Below are 19,676 nucleotides of genomic sequence, written 5' to 3' on the forward strand. Positions count from 1 at the left end.
TACATTATTATAGCTTACATATAAAATTATATCAATAAATATATTATTTTATATATTTCTAGCAAATTAATTAGGCTAATAATTTCATATACAGATAAAAATCTTTATTTAGGAACAATCAATTAAAATATTTCCAATTATTTTATACACAATTCTCATTATTTTTATTTATAATTTGTGATTATTATTGCATTTTCTACCTAATTTTTGAATAAATACCAGTTGTAATTTAACTAAATGTATATACAACAATCAATAGTGATTACTATATGATCAAAATCATTTACCTTTCTTCTTCTTTGGGGAATAAATTTAATTGGTTTCCATGAGTTGAAGAGGTCATAAAGCTTGCAAACATACAATATCTAAAGATGAAACATCCTACTTGCAAAAAAGCAAATTTCCTGTTGTAAAAAAGTTTGTTTTCAATGTTGGTATAACACATGACCCAACAAGGAGTGAGTCTACACAACTGTTACCATGAAATGCTGATATTAAGCAAAGAATTTCAAAATAGAGATTCACTGCTTACCATACACACACTTTGTAACTCTCCTATCCAGAGCTTCTTTGATACCGTCAACAACAACTCATATGGATTAACATTGTGCTTAGAGCAGAAAAATGACTACCAAATCCATTTCTTTCTTTAGTAAAGTATAGTTTTTTACAATAATAGCATTAATGCTGTTTAACAATTGCAATTTGTAACTATAATATCATATATAAAGTTTTATGATTTAAAAATAATAATAATATCACAGAAGCTGGAACTGAGATAACTAATAATTATCTAGCACTTTAACATTTCTTCCAGCAGTTTTTTCTTTTTTTGGCATTCTTCAGTGGTTCTCCTCAGGTATATGAGTTGAGGGGAAAAAGTTCAAATTTTTTTCTTACTCATAAACCTGACCTGAAAGGGTCACTGAACATGCTGAAAACATTTGTTTTATTAAGAAAATAACTACTGGAAGAAGTGTTAAAGTGCTAGGAAATTATTAAATAATAATAATATATTATGATTGAATAAACTTAATTTTAAGCTTTACATTTGGTTTTAAAAAAACTAAACCTGTAAACCAGCAGATTTTTATAACAAGTGCAAAGGTTGTCTGTATTGGATGGGCACCATCAGGCAAACTAATCACCTAACCCTTGAAAACCTTTAAAATGCAGTGTTTTATTACCTCATCTAACACTTTTGGTCAGTTAATTGACCTTCAGGAAAGAATTGAAAAATTCGATTTTTACTGAACAAGACTTGTTAAATGCTTTTAAATTGAAAAAATTTAAGTGTTCCATAATAGGTTTCATTCAGAATAAATCAGAATTTTTTTGATTCTTTCTTAAAGGTCAATTAACTGATCAAATGTTAGATGAGATAATAAAAACACTGCATTTTAAAGGTTTTTAAGGGTTAGTTATTTGTAAGTGCAGTTAAAGTAGAGTGTAAACTAATTACCAAATGCTGAAATAAATGGGGAATTGCTGAACATGTGGGCAAAGGGGAGGTGACATAAGATGAGAGCAATGGGAAGGGGGAGGAGAAGGCACAGTTTATGAGTCCTGGTGGAAGTGAAGATGCGTGGTGTAGCTGGGGCGATGACAGAGGCATTGCGAAGATGGAGGATATCCACCAGAGAGGTGTTGGTGAATTGTAGGACCCTAGCCTGTAGTTTAATGAGGTAGTTGTCATGGGAAATGGAGCATTGTGTGTCATGAATATAATCCTGGATGCCTTTGCAATATGTAGATCTATACATAAATATGATACTTTTAGACTTGTTGGCTTTCAGGGCAGCAATACCATTAGCATTCATCCATATCTCGGAATCCTGTATGGATTTCCAAATGGCTGTGTTGTTTCTGTTAGTGGGTTTGTTTCTGACAGTAAAGATGGTTTTTCATCTGTAAAATTCTTTATGTAAATCATTCATACCCTCTAAAAGTTTCTCCACTTCTGGGATGATGTATTCTGTACACTTGTAAATGGTGGAGGAATGAAAGACTGATCATATTTGGTGGCTAGCTGTATACTGTCTGGGAAACTATGTTGTCCCAACAGACAACACTATTGAGGTAACTGGATTCTTTGGAATGCTTTAGTGTGCTAAATAACCAGGTGATCTTCTTGTTGTGTTGTTTATGGAGGCATTAGTTCTGGTTACTTAGCACACAAAAGCATTCCAAAGAACCCAGTCATCTCAATAGTGTCGTCTGTTGGGGCAACATAGTTTCCCAACAGCAACACTATTTGGATTGTGACTTCGTGGAAACTACTACCAGAAGAAATGGTGTCCAAAAGTTTCAAATTCATATTTATTTTCAATGGATGGGTCAGAAGACAATGCAATGTGTATTGCATCATCTGAGAATGAAGACTCAAGTGATGATGATAGTGACAGTGAAGTTTCAAGTGAAGAACATAAACAGTAGCTGTCAGTTTCAAATGAAGACATTGATTATAATTCTTATAGTCCTGTAGCATTATTGCTTATTGGGACCTAAAACGGCTTCTTTGTTTTCTTATTTTCTGCTTTTTCTTGTTTTTACTTTTTGCTCCTGGTAGTCTAAAACCTCCAAATAATTTTGCTAAAAGTTCTAAGGTAAAGACAATTAATGATAATAAATTGTTTTAAAATTTATTCATTATCTCAAGTATAGGCTGCAACGTTGGACAAAAAATTTGGGTAAAAAAGTGTGGCTATACAAGCATAAAAACAATAATTGATATTCTGACAGAATATGATATACTGCTTAACTGATATCTAGGGTTTCTCTAACAGGGATCCTGGTAATCCTGGCTGTTTTTTAACCCGAGAAATACCCCAGGAAATCTCACATATTTCTTAAAAGGTCACTTTTTTCTTATTTTGTGTTAAGGTTGAGAAAATTTTGCAAATAGAAAGTATAATTAACTCATAAACTGTCAGAATACATTTGTATTTATTGATTTTAAGTCTGCTTATTATTTTTTAAAATTTCTGCTTGTTATGACATGTCACAGATTGTCAACAATCAATATGTAGCCTATTTGTGGCAGGACTCTGAAAATTCTCTACTTGTCAGAACCTGTAATATCATGAATAATTGTGAGACAATGCTGGAGCATCTCCTATGCTTTGGTACCACGGGATCGAAGGGTTGACACTGTGTTTGTGATGATTAGTTCGTCAGGACTGACATCGCTGTGTCTTTAAGGATACACAGAAACCTTGATGGCCGCTAATTTTGTTTTTGCACGTGAGCAGTCATGTTTGTAGGTGCTTGGATTCGAGATGGAGATGCTACTATGAATTTAACAATTAACAATACCTGTTTTATTTATATAGCAAAGAGATACAGGTGAAGATGCTTAGCTAGCACTAATTCTGAATAACCCATTATAATAAATTATCCTTTATCATTAATATTGCGGGTCCCTGTCAGAGAGAGAGAGAGAGAGAGTTCACAATCAGTTGTACATTGGTAAATACCTTAGTAATAAAAGTTGGTCCTTTGTCGGAGTTTCAGAATTGGCATACTGCAGTTTGCCAAGTGATTTGGAAGCCTTGGATGTCTTGAGAAGGGTAAAGGATTGACGACGACTCGAGCAGTATCCACACAGGATTGGCACGAACACCAGTCTAAAGCGAACTGTCTTTTTGATAGCAAACTACGATGACAATGAACTCTTTTCTTTTTGTATTTGGGGGTCTCTCATGGGTTTTTCCCATGACTTCATTAGGAATCATCACACCACTGTTCAGTTGTTGAATTTCAATCGTCAGTTCCAGTTGACACATTTGATGTGTTACCTCAAACAAGGAAACAAGTCCATGGGAAAAGTTTTAATCATCTTCTCTAATTTTTTCTTTCGAAAAATTTTTCACTAAAATTTTTCATCAAGCCTGGACTCACAATTGCACTGATGCTGTCTTAATTTTTAACCATGCTCAGTAGCTTCAATAACTGCATTATGCCAGGATGTGCAAATTGGGCAAGGATACAAACAAGTATGAAGTATGCAAGTATGAAGTTTTTCTTCATAAACCTGATTATTAAAGCCAAATAAACTGCCAAATTATCACGCTATAAGCTTGATTCCACTATTAAAGCAGCCAAGGTAGACAAATCAAGAATACTAGACAGCAAAAGAAGCACTGCAACACATCTCAAAAAGAAACTAGAAATCTTTGAGGCTACAGGTGAAAAACCACATAACATCTGTTTTCTCTTAAATGCATTAAAGACTATTCCACCCACATCAATTGAATTGGAAGAGGCATTCTCAGTGGCAGGACTTCTCATTACTAAAATAAGAACCAGATCGAGTGATCGGAATATTGACTATCTTTTCTTTTTAAAATCTTATAAAAATTTACAATAATATATTGTATTATGTTTTATTTAAAAAATGAAAATTATTTTCTAAGTTAGAAGTTTGATCTAAGTTTATTTTTTTCTTTAAATTGTCAACTCAATTCAAAAGCTTTTTTTTTTTTCTGTTGTAAACAGTTTCTAACAAACTTTAATAAATTTTTTCTGTTTGTGAAAATTTCTATATAATTCAAAGGTAATTTTTAATACATATTTTATACAGCATTATTATTATTATTATTAATTTGGAGGTTGCAGGATGTATTAAATTACTTAAAAAATGAAAAATAATTATATCATTCAATTTTGCGATTTATTTTATTTCTTAAAAATAATTAATTATATCCTGGGATCCCGGGAAACAGATCACTTTTTTCTTGAAATCCTGGGACAAGCAAAAGTCCGGGAAATGAGAAACCCTACTGATATACTTTCATTTTAAACTTCTTTCTTAATATTACTTTATTCTTAACAAAATCATTACACCTCTGTCAATCCAGCAAGAATTTATTAGCTTAAAAAACGTTTTCAATTGTTTTAAACAATCTTCCTCAGTTACAGAAAACAGAACATTAAAAATAGAACACAAAACGATTATGAAAGAAATATAAAAATTAACGGAAATTGTCCTTGTAGATTAAATATAAAAAAAAAAATAAATGACATAAATATGGTCAAGAATAACGAAAAAGAATAAATATAAGGTATAACATCGATAGAATTACTAATTATTGTAAAATGATCTCCAAGCAGTAGATAATGCATCCCCATTTCTATGGTGTATACAACCAGTCCTCATTTGTGCTTTGAAGATTTCCAACCTCTCCAGATGCCTCACTGCATGTTTATTTGTCATTGTTTTGATAATAGTTGCCTGATCCCATTGGACATTGTATAAACCATAGAGACGCAGATCCGTTATCTATTGCTTGGAGATCATTTTACAATAATAAATAATTCTATCGATGTTATATCTTATATTTATTTTTTTTCATTATTCTTGACCATATTTATGTCATTTATCTTTTTATTTATATTTAGTCCGCAAGGACAATTTCTGTTAATTTTTATATTTGTTCCATAATCGTTCTGTGTTCTATTTTTAATGTTCTGTTTTCTGTAACTGAGGAAAATTGTTTTTATGCTATTAAATTCTTGCTGGATTGACAAAGGTGTAATTTTTTAACTTATTCCATATCCAGTACATAGTTTGTTAAATGCTTAACAAATTCATTAAATATCTCTTTTAGAGAAAGTGTAAAAATTATGCAAATTATTTGTCGTTTTAAAATTTAATTTGTGAACTATTTAATTAAAATGGACAATATATTAATTACTAGAAATTCTCCCATCAAGTATGATGGACTTTTTTCTGAGAAGGTAAAGCTTGAAGAATTGAGAAGAGTACAGATTTCAAGAAATTCAAGAAGAGTAACTAATATTTCTACAAATTCAATAGCTTATATTGTCCATCAGAACATAATTGAAGCATGATAATACATTTTAAGTAACAGGCTTGTGAAGTTGTTACTTCTGATTGGATAATAGAACATCAAGTGGTCACTATGGAAGGTTTTTTTAAAAAAAATTGTTATTAGAAGTAACACAATGCAACTATTTTTTTCTAAAGTTTAAATTTTAAATTTAATGAAGTAAGTTTAAAATAAGCCATTTGCCAAAATATTTAAAAATACAACTTAAGGGAAATTCCATCGTCAAGCGTGAACTAAATGAGGTCACTGATGTCACTGCAATGTAAGTTCGATCACTGATCCAAAATTGATAAAATGTTTATTCTATAGCTCTAAATGTTAATATTTCTGCAAAACAAGTAGCTTATACTTTGTCAGAACATAAAATGAATATAGCCAAACTTTCATCTGGATTGGATTAAAATTGCAGGTGTTATAAGGCAGTGATTCTCAAAGTGGGGGTCGTGAAAAATATTTGGGGGGGTCGCTGAAAAATTGATGCCAGATCAATTTTTTCAAATATTTTATAAATTTACTATGGATTCATGTTTAGAAATAATAGAAATAAAAATATATAAAATAATTTTTACTTAAATAAATTGCACATATAAATAATAAAAATAATATAAATATTTAAATACGAGCCTAACTCCCTCCCTCGGGATGTTTTTTGACACACTTATTCTTCGGGGTCCTTTGAAATTTTTAAGTGCAGATCGGGGGTCGTGGTCCAAAAAGTTTGAGAAACACTGTTATAAGGAATACAAATACACACACACACACACACACACACACCACAGAGAGAGAGAGAGAGAGAGAGAACAGCTTTTATATTATTAAATATTAGTACACTCCTTCAGGTTTAAACTTTTATGATTTGAATCATCTATATTGTATATTATAAAGAAATTTTAGTGTGTTTATTAACTCCTTAAAAATCAACGAATGCATTCACTATGAAGAAGTCTGTCCTTAGAGTATTTAAAGTTATATATGTTTATTTTAAAGATCTCCAGGCATTTGAATTGCCGAATGTATGATTCAAAAACATTTGTATTTTTTTGTTGTACGATGGAATGTAATTAATATAATGTTAGAATTAACACATCCCAAAAACATATAACTTAAAATACATTTATAAAACTTTGCTTATTGTCTGGAACTTTTTTAATCAATTAAATGCTGATCAACAATTCTTCTTATTTGTTCTTTGTCTCTTAAAAGCATCTTCGTTTGCCTTAATTTTGTTGTTTAAATGCCAACATTCATTTTTATAATGATTACTTTTGTGGCAGTAAGTGCAAAATTTGTTTTCTTTCTAGTTCCACTTTTCTACATTTTTGCTTTTAAATGCTAAGGCTTGTCTCAATGAACTTTGTTTACTGTGTAAACACCTTTCATATTCATCTATCAACTTACTTGTTTTATATTCTAGTGTTAGTTCTTTTTCATCCTTACTTTTTTGTGCAGTTATTAAAATAGAATATGACTCTGATAAACTACATAGCAGTGTAGCACATAAGTGTCACCCTTTGATCTGTTCACCAATGCTTTCTAGGCATTCCTTCAATCCAAGAATATCTTTTATGTGATCCTGCATTTTAGTGTTCTCATCATACTTTATAGAATAAAGCTTTCTAAGCAAAAATAATTTGCTTGTTAAGTTAGCTCATTCATGGACACTTTTAACTTTTGCTATGTTTCCAAGCAGTTGATTCATGTATTACATGAATTATTGGAGAATCTGAAAATTGTTTCGTTCATACAGCAAATTTTTAAAAATCACCAAAGTCATCCATGCATTTTCATTCTACAGTGGAACCTTACTTAACGAGCACCTTGCATAACGAGTGTTTTGCATAATGAGCAAAATAAATTGTGAAAAAATGACTTGCTTAACAAGTGAATTTTCTCATAACGAGTGGCTAGGAGAGGGGAAGTCCTAGATTGTGTGCATGCTCCATCTAGCACTCGTTCAGCTAGCATCTTAGTGTTGCTTGTGATCACATATTTTTCCAAACTTTTTTGAACACACATTACGCATAAACATCAACAACCATAGCCCGTTATATAATAAACATGCCAAATGATGTGCCAAATTCTTGGGCTACATAAAGGCTATAATTAAATATTAGAAATTAATTAATTTGACTAGAAATAGGCAGTTATTCTGCCATCTCGTATTAAATTTAATGACCAATTCCAAATTAAATTTTAGAAATGTTTGAATTAAAAATTAACTATTTATAATTATTAAATTTAATAGGAGATGGAAGCATAACTGCCTACCTCTAGTCAGATTAATTAATTTCTCTTATTTAAGTATAGTCTTTACATAGCCCAAGAATTTGGCATATCATTTGGTGTGTTTATCAAGCATATTATCTGTGATTTTTTTTTTTTTTTGCAAATTGAATTTGCATTTCAGGTTGGTTCATTCCACGCTAGAAGAAAAGATGATGAGTCACGCTCTTTAACAATGTTTATTGCATAATTTTCTTTGAATAAACATTATACATAAAATATTTGAGTATATTTTTTGGAGCGGAACGCATTATTTTACATTAATTTCTATGGGAAAAAATTGTTTCGCTTAATGAGTGTTTCGCATTATGAGTGAGACTCTGGAATGAATTATGCTCATTAATGAATTATGCTCTCAGAGAAGATAACTGCATCAACAACAAAGACGAAATCACCCTGTCAACTGCATGGCAAGCACTCGTAAACAAGAACTTAAGATAGCACAAAGCCGGTAAAGGAGCGCATGCCTGGATGACGTCACCGATCCAAGCGATAGAATTCGGAATCGTATTCTAGTAGGATTTTATTCGAATTGCATTCGATTAACTGTTGTCAGTTACCTGAAGAAGAACTTAATAGTTCGAAAACGTTCGTAACGGTTTTTTAAGTGAGGCACACCAGTAACAGGCTTAAAGTAAGTTTTTTAATTCAATCTGGTGTAGTAGCATACAATCTTTATGCTCATTAAGTGAGGTTCCTGTACTTGTATGCAATTGGCAAACTTTGTACACTACAAAAACAATGAGGCAGTTTGGTTTTTTTCAATGATTAAAAGTGGTTGCTTTTTATTTATTATACTAATGCAAATTAACACAGTTACGTAGTCTTTTCCACCTTTCCATTGGAAAGTTTAGTTGCCTGAAAAATGTGCAATTTATTTGCCAATAGAAATCAATTTTGTTTGCATTTCAGATATCTTCAAGTTTGAATATCTGAAGGATACTGGGCAGCATTGTCAATGTCAGCAGCTCAGACATCAGCATTAGCTGTTTCTCAGTGTGTTACTTTAGAAACATTTCATATCACTTTTTCCATTGATCTAACCAACCATTGTTAATCATAAAATTATTAATTACTAGGTTATGAGCAAATTTTTCTGCTTTTGCATGTGAAATCTCGCTACTAAATGGAATATTAGTGGTCAAAGCTCAAACAAACCATTGATGGAATGCAGTATAAACATTTATATTACTATGGCATTGTCTTTTTGATTAATTTCAAGTATTCCTTGAAATGACTATTTCTTGTAAATGTTCTTCAGATTTGTAAATTTTGCTTACAGTTGATGGATCAACAGAAAATACTTTTGCGACAGTAGAAAATGTTTATGAGATCTGTAACAAGCAGCAATAATTTCCAGCTTTTTTTCACATTTAATTCAATATGTTTTTGGTTTTCTGCTATCAGATTTTTTCAAATATATTCATGTCAAATGTGTTTGAGGTGATTGAGTTTCATACTTGTATTTAATCAAAAGACATATTTAAAAAAATAAAAAATGTTGTTATATATATATATAACAACATTTTTTGTTTTTGTAATTATGTCTTTTGATTAAATATATTAAATGATTATATATATATATATGTAAAGGAAAGGAAGATCTTCACCATACACAGATGATTGACTCTGATTTCTGTTCAATCCTTATTACTCGCATTCACTTCCATGTACAAATTTGGTTACATGATAAAAACTGATGAACATATTTGATGCCAAAATAATAAATACACCCTGTCTTTCAGCATTAATTTAGTTTAGTTCAAAAGTACTTTCAACATGTTACAAATGCCAAATTCATACCAAATATATATTTATTCTAAATACATTCTATCAAAAATATACTGGGAATTGTTAAATAAAAAATACAAAATATTGGTTTAATCATCCAAATTTATTTTATTTCTTTAAAATAAGCCCTATTTGATGCAATATGCTTCTGGCAACAAATAATCCAAAACATCTCATCAAAACACTTCTTATAAGTGCTTTCTGGTATGGCCTGCAGCTCCCTCTGCAAATTTTGTTTTATTTTTTCAATCAATTCAAAACGTCTTCCACAAAGTGGTAATTTGCATTTGGGAAGAGAGAAAAGTCACACGGGGCTATATGTAGTGAATATGGTGCTTGATCGATGACATTCATTGAGTTTTTGGTTAAAAATTTGCATACAAGGGTTGATGTGTGAGATGACATGTTATTGTGGTGCAACATCCAAGATTGTTCTTCCACAAATCTGGCCTTTTCTGGTGAACTTCCTCTCTCAAACACTACATAACACCCAGGTAATATTGTTTGTTGACTGTTTGTCCCTCTGAGTGGACAACACCATGACAATCAAAGAAAACAGTCAACATGACTGATTTTTGGGCAACTTTGACACAGATTTTTTTGGTCTTGGCTCATTCTCAAAGTGCCATTCCAAAGCTTGTTGGCTGGAAAACTTATAAATTTGTGTCTTGTCACTTGTTACGATGTGTTTCATGAATGTAGGGTCTGAATTAGCTCATTCAAGCATGTCTTCAGCATGTCTTTTTCTGGTACTCTTTTTGAAAAAAATTTAGCTCTTTTGGAACAAGTTGTGCTGTGACACATCTTGTACACAAAACATTAACTAAAATGGTGCAAATGGATTTGTGAGACATGTTCAAATTCTGAACCATTTCTCTCAAGCTTGAATGACTATTTTCCATTACCATTTCCTTTACTTTGTGAATGTTTTCATCAGTCAGATGTTGAAGGTTGACCAGAACGAGGCAAGTCTTACACCACTGACATATGCCTAAGATGATTTTTATATGATAAGAAGTAGACTGGAGCATAGATTGTTTGTATACCATATAATGTTGAGAACCACTGTTCTATATCATTTACTATGTTCTAGTTAGCTATCTGAATTAAATGGTGGTTTGGTTTATTTATTTGTTTTATTTCATTCTTGATCTTGATGCTTAGTCTTGAGTTACACAGGAAACAATAAGAATAGAATCAGCATGTCACAGTATGAACTCATCCAGTAAATGATTCATACTAAATAGTTCATACCACATGACAATGTCAAACTTCTTGTGTTGCTATGAAAATAACTGAAGACTAAACACCCTGGTTTAATTTTCAGAGCTTTTTTTTTAGCTTTAAAGTAACAAAACTAAATGAAAATAGTTCATAAATTCATTTGTAATTAATTTTAAATATATCTCTATGAAATCTATTGATTATATTTCTGGTATTTCTTGTGTTTGTTATATTAAAGACATTATTTTAAACTTAAGATGTTAAATGAATTCATATCTTTCTTACTTAAGAAAGAAATGAATTCATTCAAAAAAAATAATTGTACAAGTCTCAAGTATAAAAATTTTTATTGTTTGAACATTTTAAGAATATTCTTCCATATTCAAGGCATACAGAATTCAAAATAAAATTAAAAATTTTTGCTGTAGATGCAGGAAAAAATGAACAATTTTAAAACAAGAAAATGGGCAATTAAATGTTATATTTATAGTTTAAAATATTTATGTTGCATTGTGTTATTTCTTCATTAATATATTTAATAGAAAATTAGTGTCTAATGGGAACTTTATGCAAATTTAATAAAAATTACTAAATATAGTTGTGTTGTACTAAAATTATCCTTTCCTATCTCCTGGATCGTTTCTGTTGTTTTTAAAGTTAAATTTAAAATGTTTCAGAAAGAAAGCTTTCTTTTAACAGTTCCTTAATTAGCCATCTATAAATATATTTAAATGTTCTTCCATTTGCTTTTGTTAACCTATTTTTTCTTTTTTTAAACTGTTTCTAGTCATTTCTGTTTATGCCATTCTTTTACATAATTATTACCTTATCACAGAAAGTGTATTGGGGCTTTTTTTTATTATTATTATGAACTTTATTGTTTAAACTTTCTTTGTAAATCCAATTTTCTGTGTGTTTAAACTTGTATCATAATTTTTTTGTATATGTTATTCATTTTCATCTTCATTAATGTGAAACTTTTGATGATAATTATGTGAACATTTCTGTGGGTTAAAGTTGTTTGTTTTTCTTTCATTCTTAACAACTGTTTATTAAATTTATTTCTTAATACTAAATGCATTGAAAAAGGTGGATATTCCTAAAATATTTAGTGAATACAAGAATTTTATAATTTGTAATAAAAATTGCAAAAATTTCTTTCCCATGCTTTAAATATTAGATAAAGTAAACAAATTGCCATTTGAAAAATGGTCTTTGTGACTAGATATAAATAAAAATCAACATCTTAAATTACTCTAGCAAGAACAATTTAATGAAAACAAGAATATTTTGGACGTAGTAATCAATGGGTCTTTGTCAGTTCTCAAACATACAAATGTTTTTGTTAAATTGAGCTGGAATAATTTAAGGTGTTGATTTTATATATAAATTCATCCTCTCCAGTTTACTTTGCAGAGATTTACTTCATATTAGCTAGTTTTGGTGTTTTGTTTTTACCAAATGTAAGAAGACTATTGTGAGGTAAAAAATTGTTTTACTGTGTAGTCATTACAGTGGAACCTTGTTTAACGAGCATAATTTGTTCCAGAGTCTTACTCGTAACGTGAAACACTCTTAAGCGAAACAATTTATCCCATAGAAATTAATGTAAAACAATGCGTTCCACTCCAAAAAATATACTCAAATATTTTATGTATAATGTTTATTCAAAGAAAATTATGCAATAAACATTGTTAAAGAGCGTGACTCATCATCTTTTCTTCTAGCGTGGAATGAACCAACCTGAAATGCAAATTCAATTTGCAAAAAAAAAAATCACAGATAATATGCTTGATAAACACACCAAATGATATGCCAAATTCTTGGGCTATGTAAAGACTATACTTAAATAATAGAAATTAATTAATCTGACTAGAGGCAGGCAGTTATGCTTCCATCTCCTATTAAATTTAATAATTATGAATAGTTAATTTTTAATTCAGACATTTTAAAAATTTAATTTAGAATCAGTCATTAAATTTAATGACCCAAGAATTTGGTATATCGTTTGGCGTGTTTGTTATATAACAGGCTATGGTTGTTGATGTTTATAAGTAATGTGTGTGAACACAAGTTTGGAAAAATATGTGATCACAAGCAATGCTAAGATGCTAGTGGAATGAGTGCTAATCGCAGACTGATGGAGCATGCTGCATGCACACAATTCGGGACTTCCCCTCTCTTCATCACTTGTTACGCAAAACACTGCTTGCTAAGTGAGGCAAATTTTTACAATTTGTATTGCTCATTATGTGAAATACTCATTGTGCGAGGTAGTCGTTAAACGAGGTTCCACTGTATTCGATTTAATAAACCAGCATACCACATTGTACACTACAGTGGAACCTCGGTATATGTCTGCTTTAGAATATGTCCAATTCAGAATACATCCTGTTTGGACGAAACACATTTTGCTCGGTATACGACTTTTGTTCGGTATACAACTTAATTCAGTTATATGCGCCATCTATGAACAAGTAGTACTATCAGTGTACTAGACCAGATTAGACGTTCATGGTCCCACGGTTTATCTTTGTTAAATTTCTTCTGATTCTAATTTGTAAGTAAAATTTTATTATTTTTATTAATCATGAATTGCAAAAAGGCAAATGAAAAGCAACAGAAAACTGAAAAAATGATTAGAATCACAATGGAACTGAAAAAAGAGATTGTTGAGAAATATGAAAGTGGCATGGGTGTTCGAGATTTAAGTGTTGCATATCGTATTCTGAGAACGACGATATTGACAATCGTGAAAAATAAAGACATTATTAAATCTGCTAACATTGCGAAAGGGGTTTAATCAATTTCTAAACAGATTATTAGTATTAAGGAGAGTTTGATTTGATTTTGATTTAATGATTTAAATAATATAATACAATATACTGTAATAACTTTAAAAATCTGTAATAAAATTTATTTTTTTATTAATGTGCTCAAACAGTGTTTAAATTATTTTAGAACCCCATTAATATATCATATAAAGAGGGTTTTTTTAACATGAGAACGGATTAATCATTTTTACATTACTTCTTACGGGAAAGGTTGGTTTGGTATGCATCCTATTCGGTATAAGTCCAAACATCAGGAACGGATTAAGGTCGTATACCAAGGTTCTACTGTATTATCAAACCAAAAAGTGTGTGCTAAAACAAGTAAGTGTAAATTCACATGAACTTAATTAAGAAGTGACTCAAAATTATAAAATAGGCAAAGTTATGTCATATAGTATTAGAAATTAATCATTGTTTTCTATATATAAATTTAGTGTTAAATGCAATTATGATTATATCTAATACTGAATTGGTGATAGTAATCTAATACTGTGTTTCCACAAAATAAGACTCGAGTCTTATATTAATTTTGCTCCAAAAGATGCTTTAGGTGTTATTTTCAGGGGATGTCTCATCCAAAGGTGATTGCTTGGGTATTTACAAATAACTTTTCTTTACACAACACCAGAAGATAGTCAATTATGTACTGGTACCTCTAAAAGCCTGTTGCTGGTGCATATTTAATCATTAAAAAATGAAAAACTAGATTTGACAAATGTTTTCGAAGATTTTAATTAAGTATTTACAAATACTTAATTAAAATCTATATTATCATCTATTTTAAGTATTAATGTCAATAATAATATTTATTTATATTTAATTATATATTATTATTATTTTATAATTTAATATGTCCATCATGGGTTGCAATGGATGTATTAAATATAACCATCTGACTGATGATCTTAACTGGGACTTATTTTAGGGATAGGGCTTATATAGAGAGGTTTCATGTCGACATCATGAGTGACGTCATGAGCATGCGCAATTGTCCAGTGCCATCTTTGTGACTATTTGTGACTTGTTTATATTTTGTGTGTGGTCACGTGCGCTTTAACTGGAGTTTTTGTGTTTTTTTTTGTCGCGAATATCACTATGATGATTGTTTGATATCACTATGATGATGATTTGTTGTGTAATTATGTGTAATGCTAGTTCACTCAAGAACAAAGGAACATCATTTTTTAAAATTTTCAGCGTTATTTGTCATCGGGGATCCCAAATTGAGGAGCTTTCATGAGCCGTGCAGTTTGCCAAACTGCACGGCTCTCGAGAATTAACTGAAAAAATTTCGACACGAATAAAGTGAATATCAATACAAGAGTTTGTCAGAAACCTTTCATTTCAATATTTACATTAATAAACACTTATAAGCAAATCAGTAAACTTTTTTAGGTTTTATTAATTTAGTTAGGTATAGTGCATTCCTAAATGAATAACTAATGTAATTTCAGGCTTTAGCTAGTGCAAACTTATAAACATTACACGTTAAAACTAAAAGTAAGTAGGCTTATTATATGCTAATTTCAACTAGAAAATAAAGGTACTGAACAATTTGAATTAAAAAAAATTGCCACAGCTGTTTTTAATTAGACTTTTTTACTTTCAGGAAAAAATTCTTAGTTAAGAAATACATAAAAACACGAGTTTAAACAAACAAAAGAAAACATATGTTTCCAAGCAATATTACTTTGCTGTTTATTCATTACTTTTACTTTTATATCTGGAGAAACCCAGCCACTTGTTAAATAGTTATGCGCCTCTAAATATTTATAAGCTTTCATTTGTGACAGGGTGTAGAAATTTGTTGTCAAAACCAAATAGTTTATAATGTCACCAAATTCTACTTTCGGCCACAACTCTTGATCTACGACGAAGTCTGATAAACTGGCTTCATATGGATCGTCTTGACATAACAAAATTTTCTCTTCGTAAAGAGCTGCATCTCGTCCTGTTAGACTGCTAGAATAGCCTGCAAGAAAAGAATCTTTTTTAACTTAATTCATGATAATAGAACTGCAGTATTTTTGTACATTTAAACTAAAAAAAAGCGTCTAACAACAGACTTCATGCAAGCTAAGCGAGCGAAAACTACCACAAAAATGGCGAATGGGCGGAGCAAACGTGTGTTTTATCATAATTTAAATTTAATTTGTATACTAGTACTTTTTATATATTAACAGGACTTACTATACTGGAAAATATGGATGCAGATATTTAGTCTTATAGATCAAAAATAATGTTTTTTATTTAGTTCACCATATTTTTTGATCTGTAAGACTAAATATCTGCATCCATACTTTCCAGTATAAGTTCTGTTAATATATAAAAAGTACTAGTATAGAAATTAAATTTAAATTAAGATAAAACACACGCCTTTGTGTCCTTTTTATCACATGACATGCGACCTTGAAATCTCTCTATTATGAGCATTCTGAAAATCATGCTAGGACTTATTTTCAGGGAAATACAGTACATTTTACATGTCTAATACTAATATAAATAATCAATAGTTTGAAACTGTAAGGATAATCAATATAATGCATATAAATGTCTACAGTTTATGCAATGATTGACTTGATTGTTGTATGGTAATCTAAATTACATGTAGTTAGATGCATTAAATATTAGACAGTAAAAATATGTGGATATGTTCAATTTGTTTTGTAGCAGATAAGATAATGCTGTGGTGTACACCAAGAGATTCGTGTAGCAACTTTCAGCTTTAACTTTTTAAACAGTTTTACTATATGTGCTGCTATAATTCATGTTACAACAATTCCTTTACCTTTCTTTTGCCTAATCTGTGTACTTATGTAGCTGGATGTCTACACTTATCTATAGTTGATATAGAAAATATATTTAATGAAAAAAATTATTATTTTGCTGCTAAGTGGCATACATTATTTAATATTTTGATATTTTTTAAAATGGCTGCCAGCAGCAAGTCATTGCTTAATGAAGCTTTACATTTAATAAATAATAATTTCAGGTCAGAAATACATAGTTCTGATGCTGAAATGAAAGAAAATCATTCCAGTTTAAGCTTTATCAATGTAGATACCACACTATTATGTCAACTTTCTCTAAATCTTAAAAATGGGATATTTTATTTTAATTTTATTAAGATGTTTTTTTCTTTTTAATGATTATTCTGTTAATTGTTTCATGCTAACAAAAGTACAAAGAAACAAATCCATTTAAAAAGTCATTTGTACATTAATGACATCATTAAACCAAAAGTGGCAAAGAAGAAAAGTAGGTCAGTAATAAAAAACAGGTGAATGCTAAAATGAATTATTGAAAATTTTATGAATATTTGTAATTTTTACAGTTTAATTTGTTATTTATGTCTGTAAACTTAATCATCAAATTATTCTTCTTTATAATGTATGTTAGTTGTTTTCAAATTTTTGTTTGTATTATATTGGCAAATCATATTTTGGAATAAATAGTTTCTTTCAAAAATAATAGTAATTTCATTGCATTACATAACATTTGCATTGGGAAATTAGAAAAACTAAAATATTTAATGATGGGATAAATTTATTTTCAGTAAATGAACTAAAATAAAAATACACCTATTAACAAAAACGCACTCAGCAAATAATCAGTAGACCATCATAATACACCTTAAATTGCTGAGAAAATTTATTAAAGCTTATTAAATTTAAGGTGTATTTTGGTAGTCTACTAAAAATACAAGTACCTTGATCTATCAGCAACTGGTTATTTCTCTGTATAAACAAACATTTTCGATCTTCTTTGGATATTATTCAAAAATGGAATAGTCTAAAGAACAAGATGTACTTCAAAATTCGAACTACCAATTAGATGCATATAGATGGTTGATATAATTAAATTATAAATATTTATTAAACTGCACTTGCCAAACATGAGAAATGCATTTCTCTTCCTTATAATCTTATAATTAATGCAGCATCCTTGTTGATCAACTTTACAGATCTTAATGGCTTCCAATTCTCTAAGTTGTTCAGTACAGATAGAATATCTTATCATAGAGGCCTGATCTAATCTAAATATATAAAATTACTTGTCCTGACTATTTTCAACTTACCAGCTCAAAGAGATGGATTCTCCATTTTGTACTATGTCATAACTTCATAACATATGCACAAAACTTGATTCAGTATCAGGAAAAGTATAAAAATAATAAATAGAAAGGAAAAGTAATCTTTGATAATGGATTTTAATGAGACAAGATCAAAAAATATAGACCCCCCAAATTGGTATTTTTTTAAAAATTGACTCCTTGACTCCCAACTCCAACTCAAACTCTCCATCCCTGGAAAAATGAGGAATTGTTTATCAACAACAAAGTTAAGCTAGGTTTCCATATGTAATGATTATTGGTGCCAGGAGCATGCTAATTTAATGGCAAATACACCAACAACTGCTGTAAATGATCGGGCTAAATTTTGGATGGTTATATCTTAGTCTTATACATGTTGGAAGAGGAGATCGAACTGAAGGTTCTGGGTAGCGTAACTAGTAATGCGTCCACGTGGTAAGTGGGAGTTGCAGGTTCGAGACCTGCTTCGGGCCGATTTTTTCTTCCAGTTTAATCTAAATTATTTAATTAAATATTATAATTATTAATTTTAATAAGAGATGGCACCTAACGCCTAACTCTAGTGCCAAATTTATTTCTAATTCATGATCATTTATTCAAAATTTAGCCCGATCATTTACAACAGTTGTTGATGTATTTGCTTATGATATCAGGTTTCGTTTTATATATGTTTGTGTAATTTAATGGCAATAAAAAGTACATTTGCTACATAGTTCCGTTACATTAGTACATTGATTATTGGCACCAATCAAGTGGCATCACTAAATTTGCATGTTTCCATATGTAAATAAATTGCCAATTGATTGGTGCCAGTTGATTGGTACCAATAATCATTGCTTATGGAAGTTTAACTTTACAGAAAAAAATTTCATATTCATTTATTTTATAATGGTAAATAAAAAAAATAACATTTTATAATGTAATTTTCCATTTCCTGTATATATTTTAGTCTTAATTTATATTGATTTTTTTTTTTACATAGAATTTCAATCTATTGTGTAATTTTTTTTTGTGTGTGTAATATGAAAAAATTTTTTATTAAAATTAAATTTTATTTGTTTACAAGATATTTAATCAATTACTATTAATAGTTTTTTCAAATATTTTATAATTTTTGCTAAATTTTTCTAGTTTAAAACTCTGTCGCAGTTTTCTTCAAGGAACACAACAAAATAGTCCAATTTTTCGAAGCCAGGCCAAAGGTATGTATTACTAATTGTTATAGTGTTTGAATCTTGGAGTCATCAATATCTGTTTTTGTTACTGCTTTTTGTGGAAGCCAAAACTGTAATAAAAAGTGGGAGTCCATGACTTTGTTTTTGAGATATAAGATCATAGCATGAATGTGCACAATAAAGCGATATCACATGAATCGTATGACTTTGTTGTGCAATGTTCCATGGTTGCTAGTGCGCCTTCTACAAGCTTATAAAATTGAGTTAGTTCTCAATTCTATAAGCTCTCAAAATTTAATGGGGATGATTTTGACAAAACTTTGTCATTTTACATTAATTGCAGTGAGGAATCCAAAAATGTAATGAGGGTTCATTTAAATGTAAAAAATAGAAGTCTATGACTTGTTTTTGATATACAGAAGTA

At 29.8% G+C, this 19,676-nt stretch overlaps 1 protein-coding gene across 1 annotated transcript in view; it reads left to right on the forward strand.

Moving 5' to 3' along the window:
- Positions 1–19,676, forward strand: part of tho2 (THO complex subunit 2-like protein) — a 220,185-nt gene that overhangs the window by 4,017 nt on the left and 196,492 nt on the right. The window contains exon 2 of the mRNA XM_067264536.1: positions 19,209–19,279. Coding sequence (XP_067120637.1) covers positions 19,209–19,279 — 71 coding nt within the window. The remainder of the gene's footprint in view (positions 1–19,208; positions 19,280–19,676) is intronic.

The sequence above is a fragment of the Centruroides vittatus genome, unplaced genomic scaffold (assembly GCF_030686945.1).
Source record: "Centruroides vittatus isolate TY-2023 unplaced genomic scaffold, ASM3068694v2 contig_19, whole genome shotgun sequence".
NCBI classification, from domain to species: Eukaryota; Metazoa; Arthropoda; class Arachnida; order Scorpiones; family Buthidae; genus Centruroides; species Centruroides vittatus.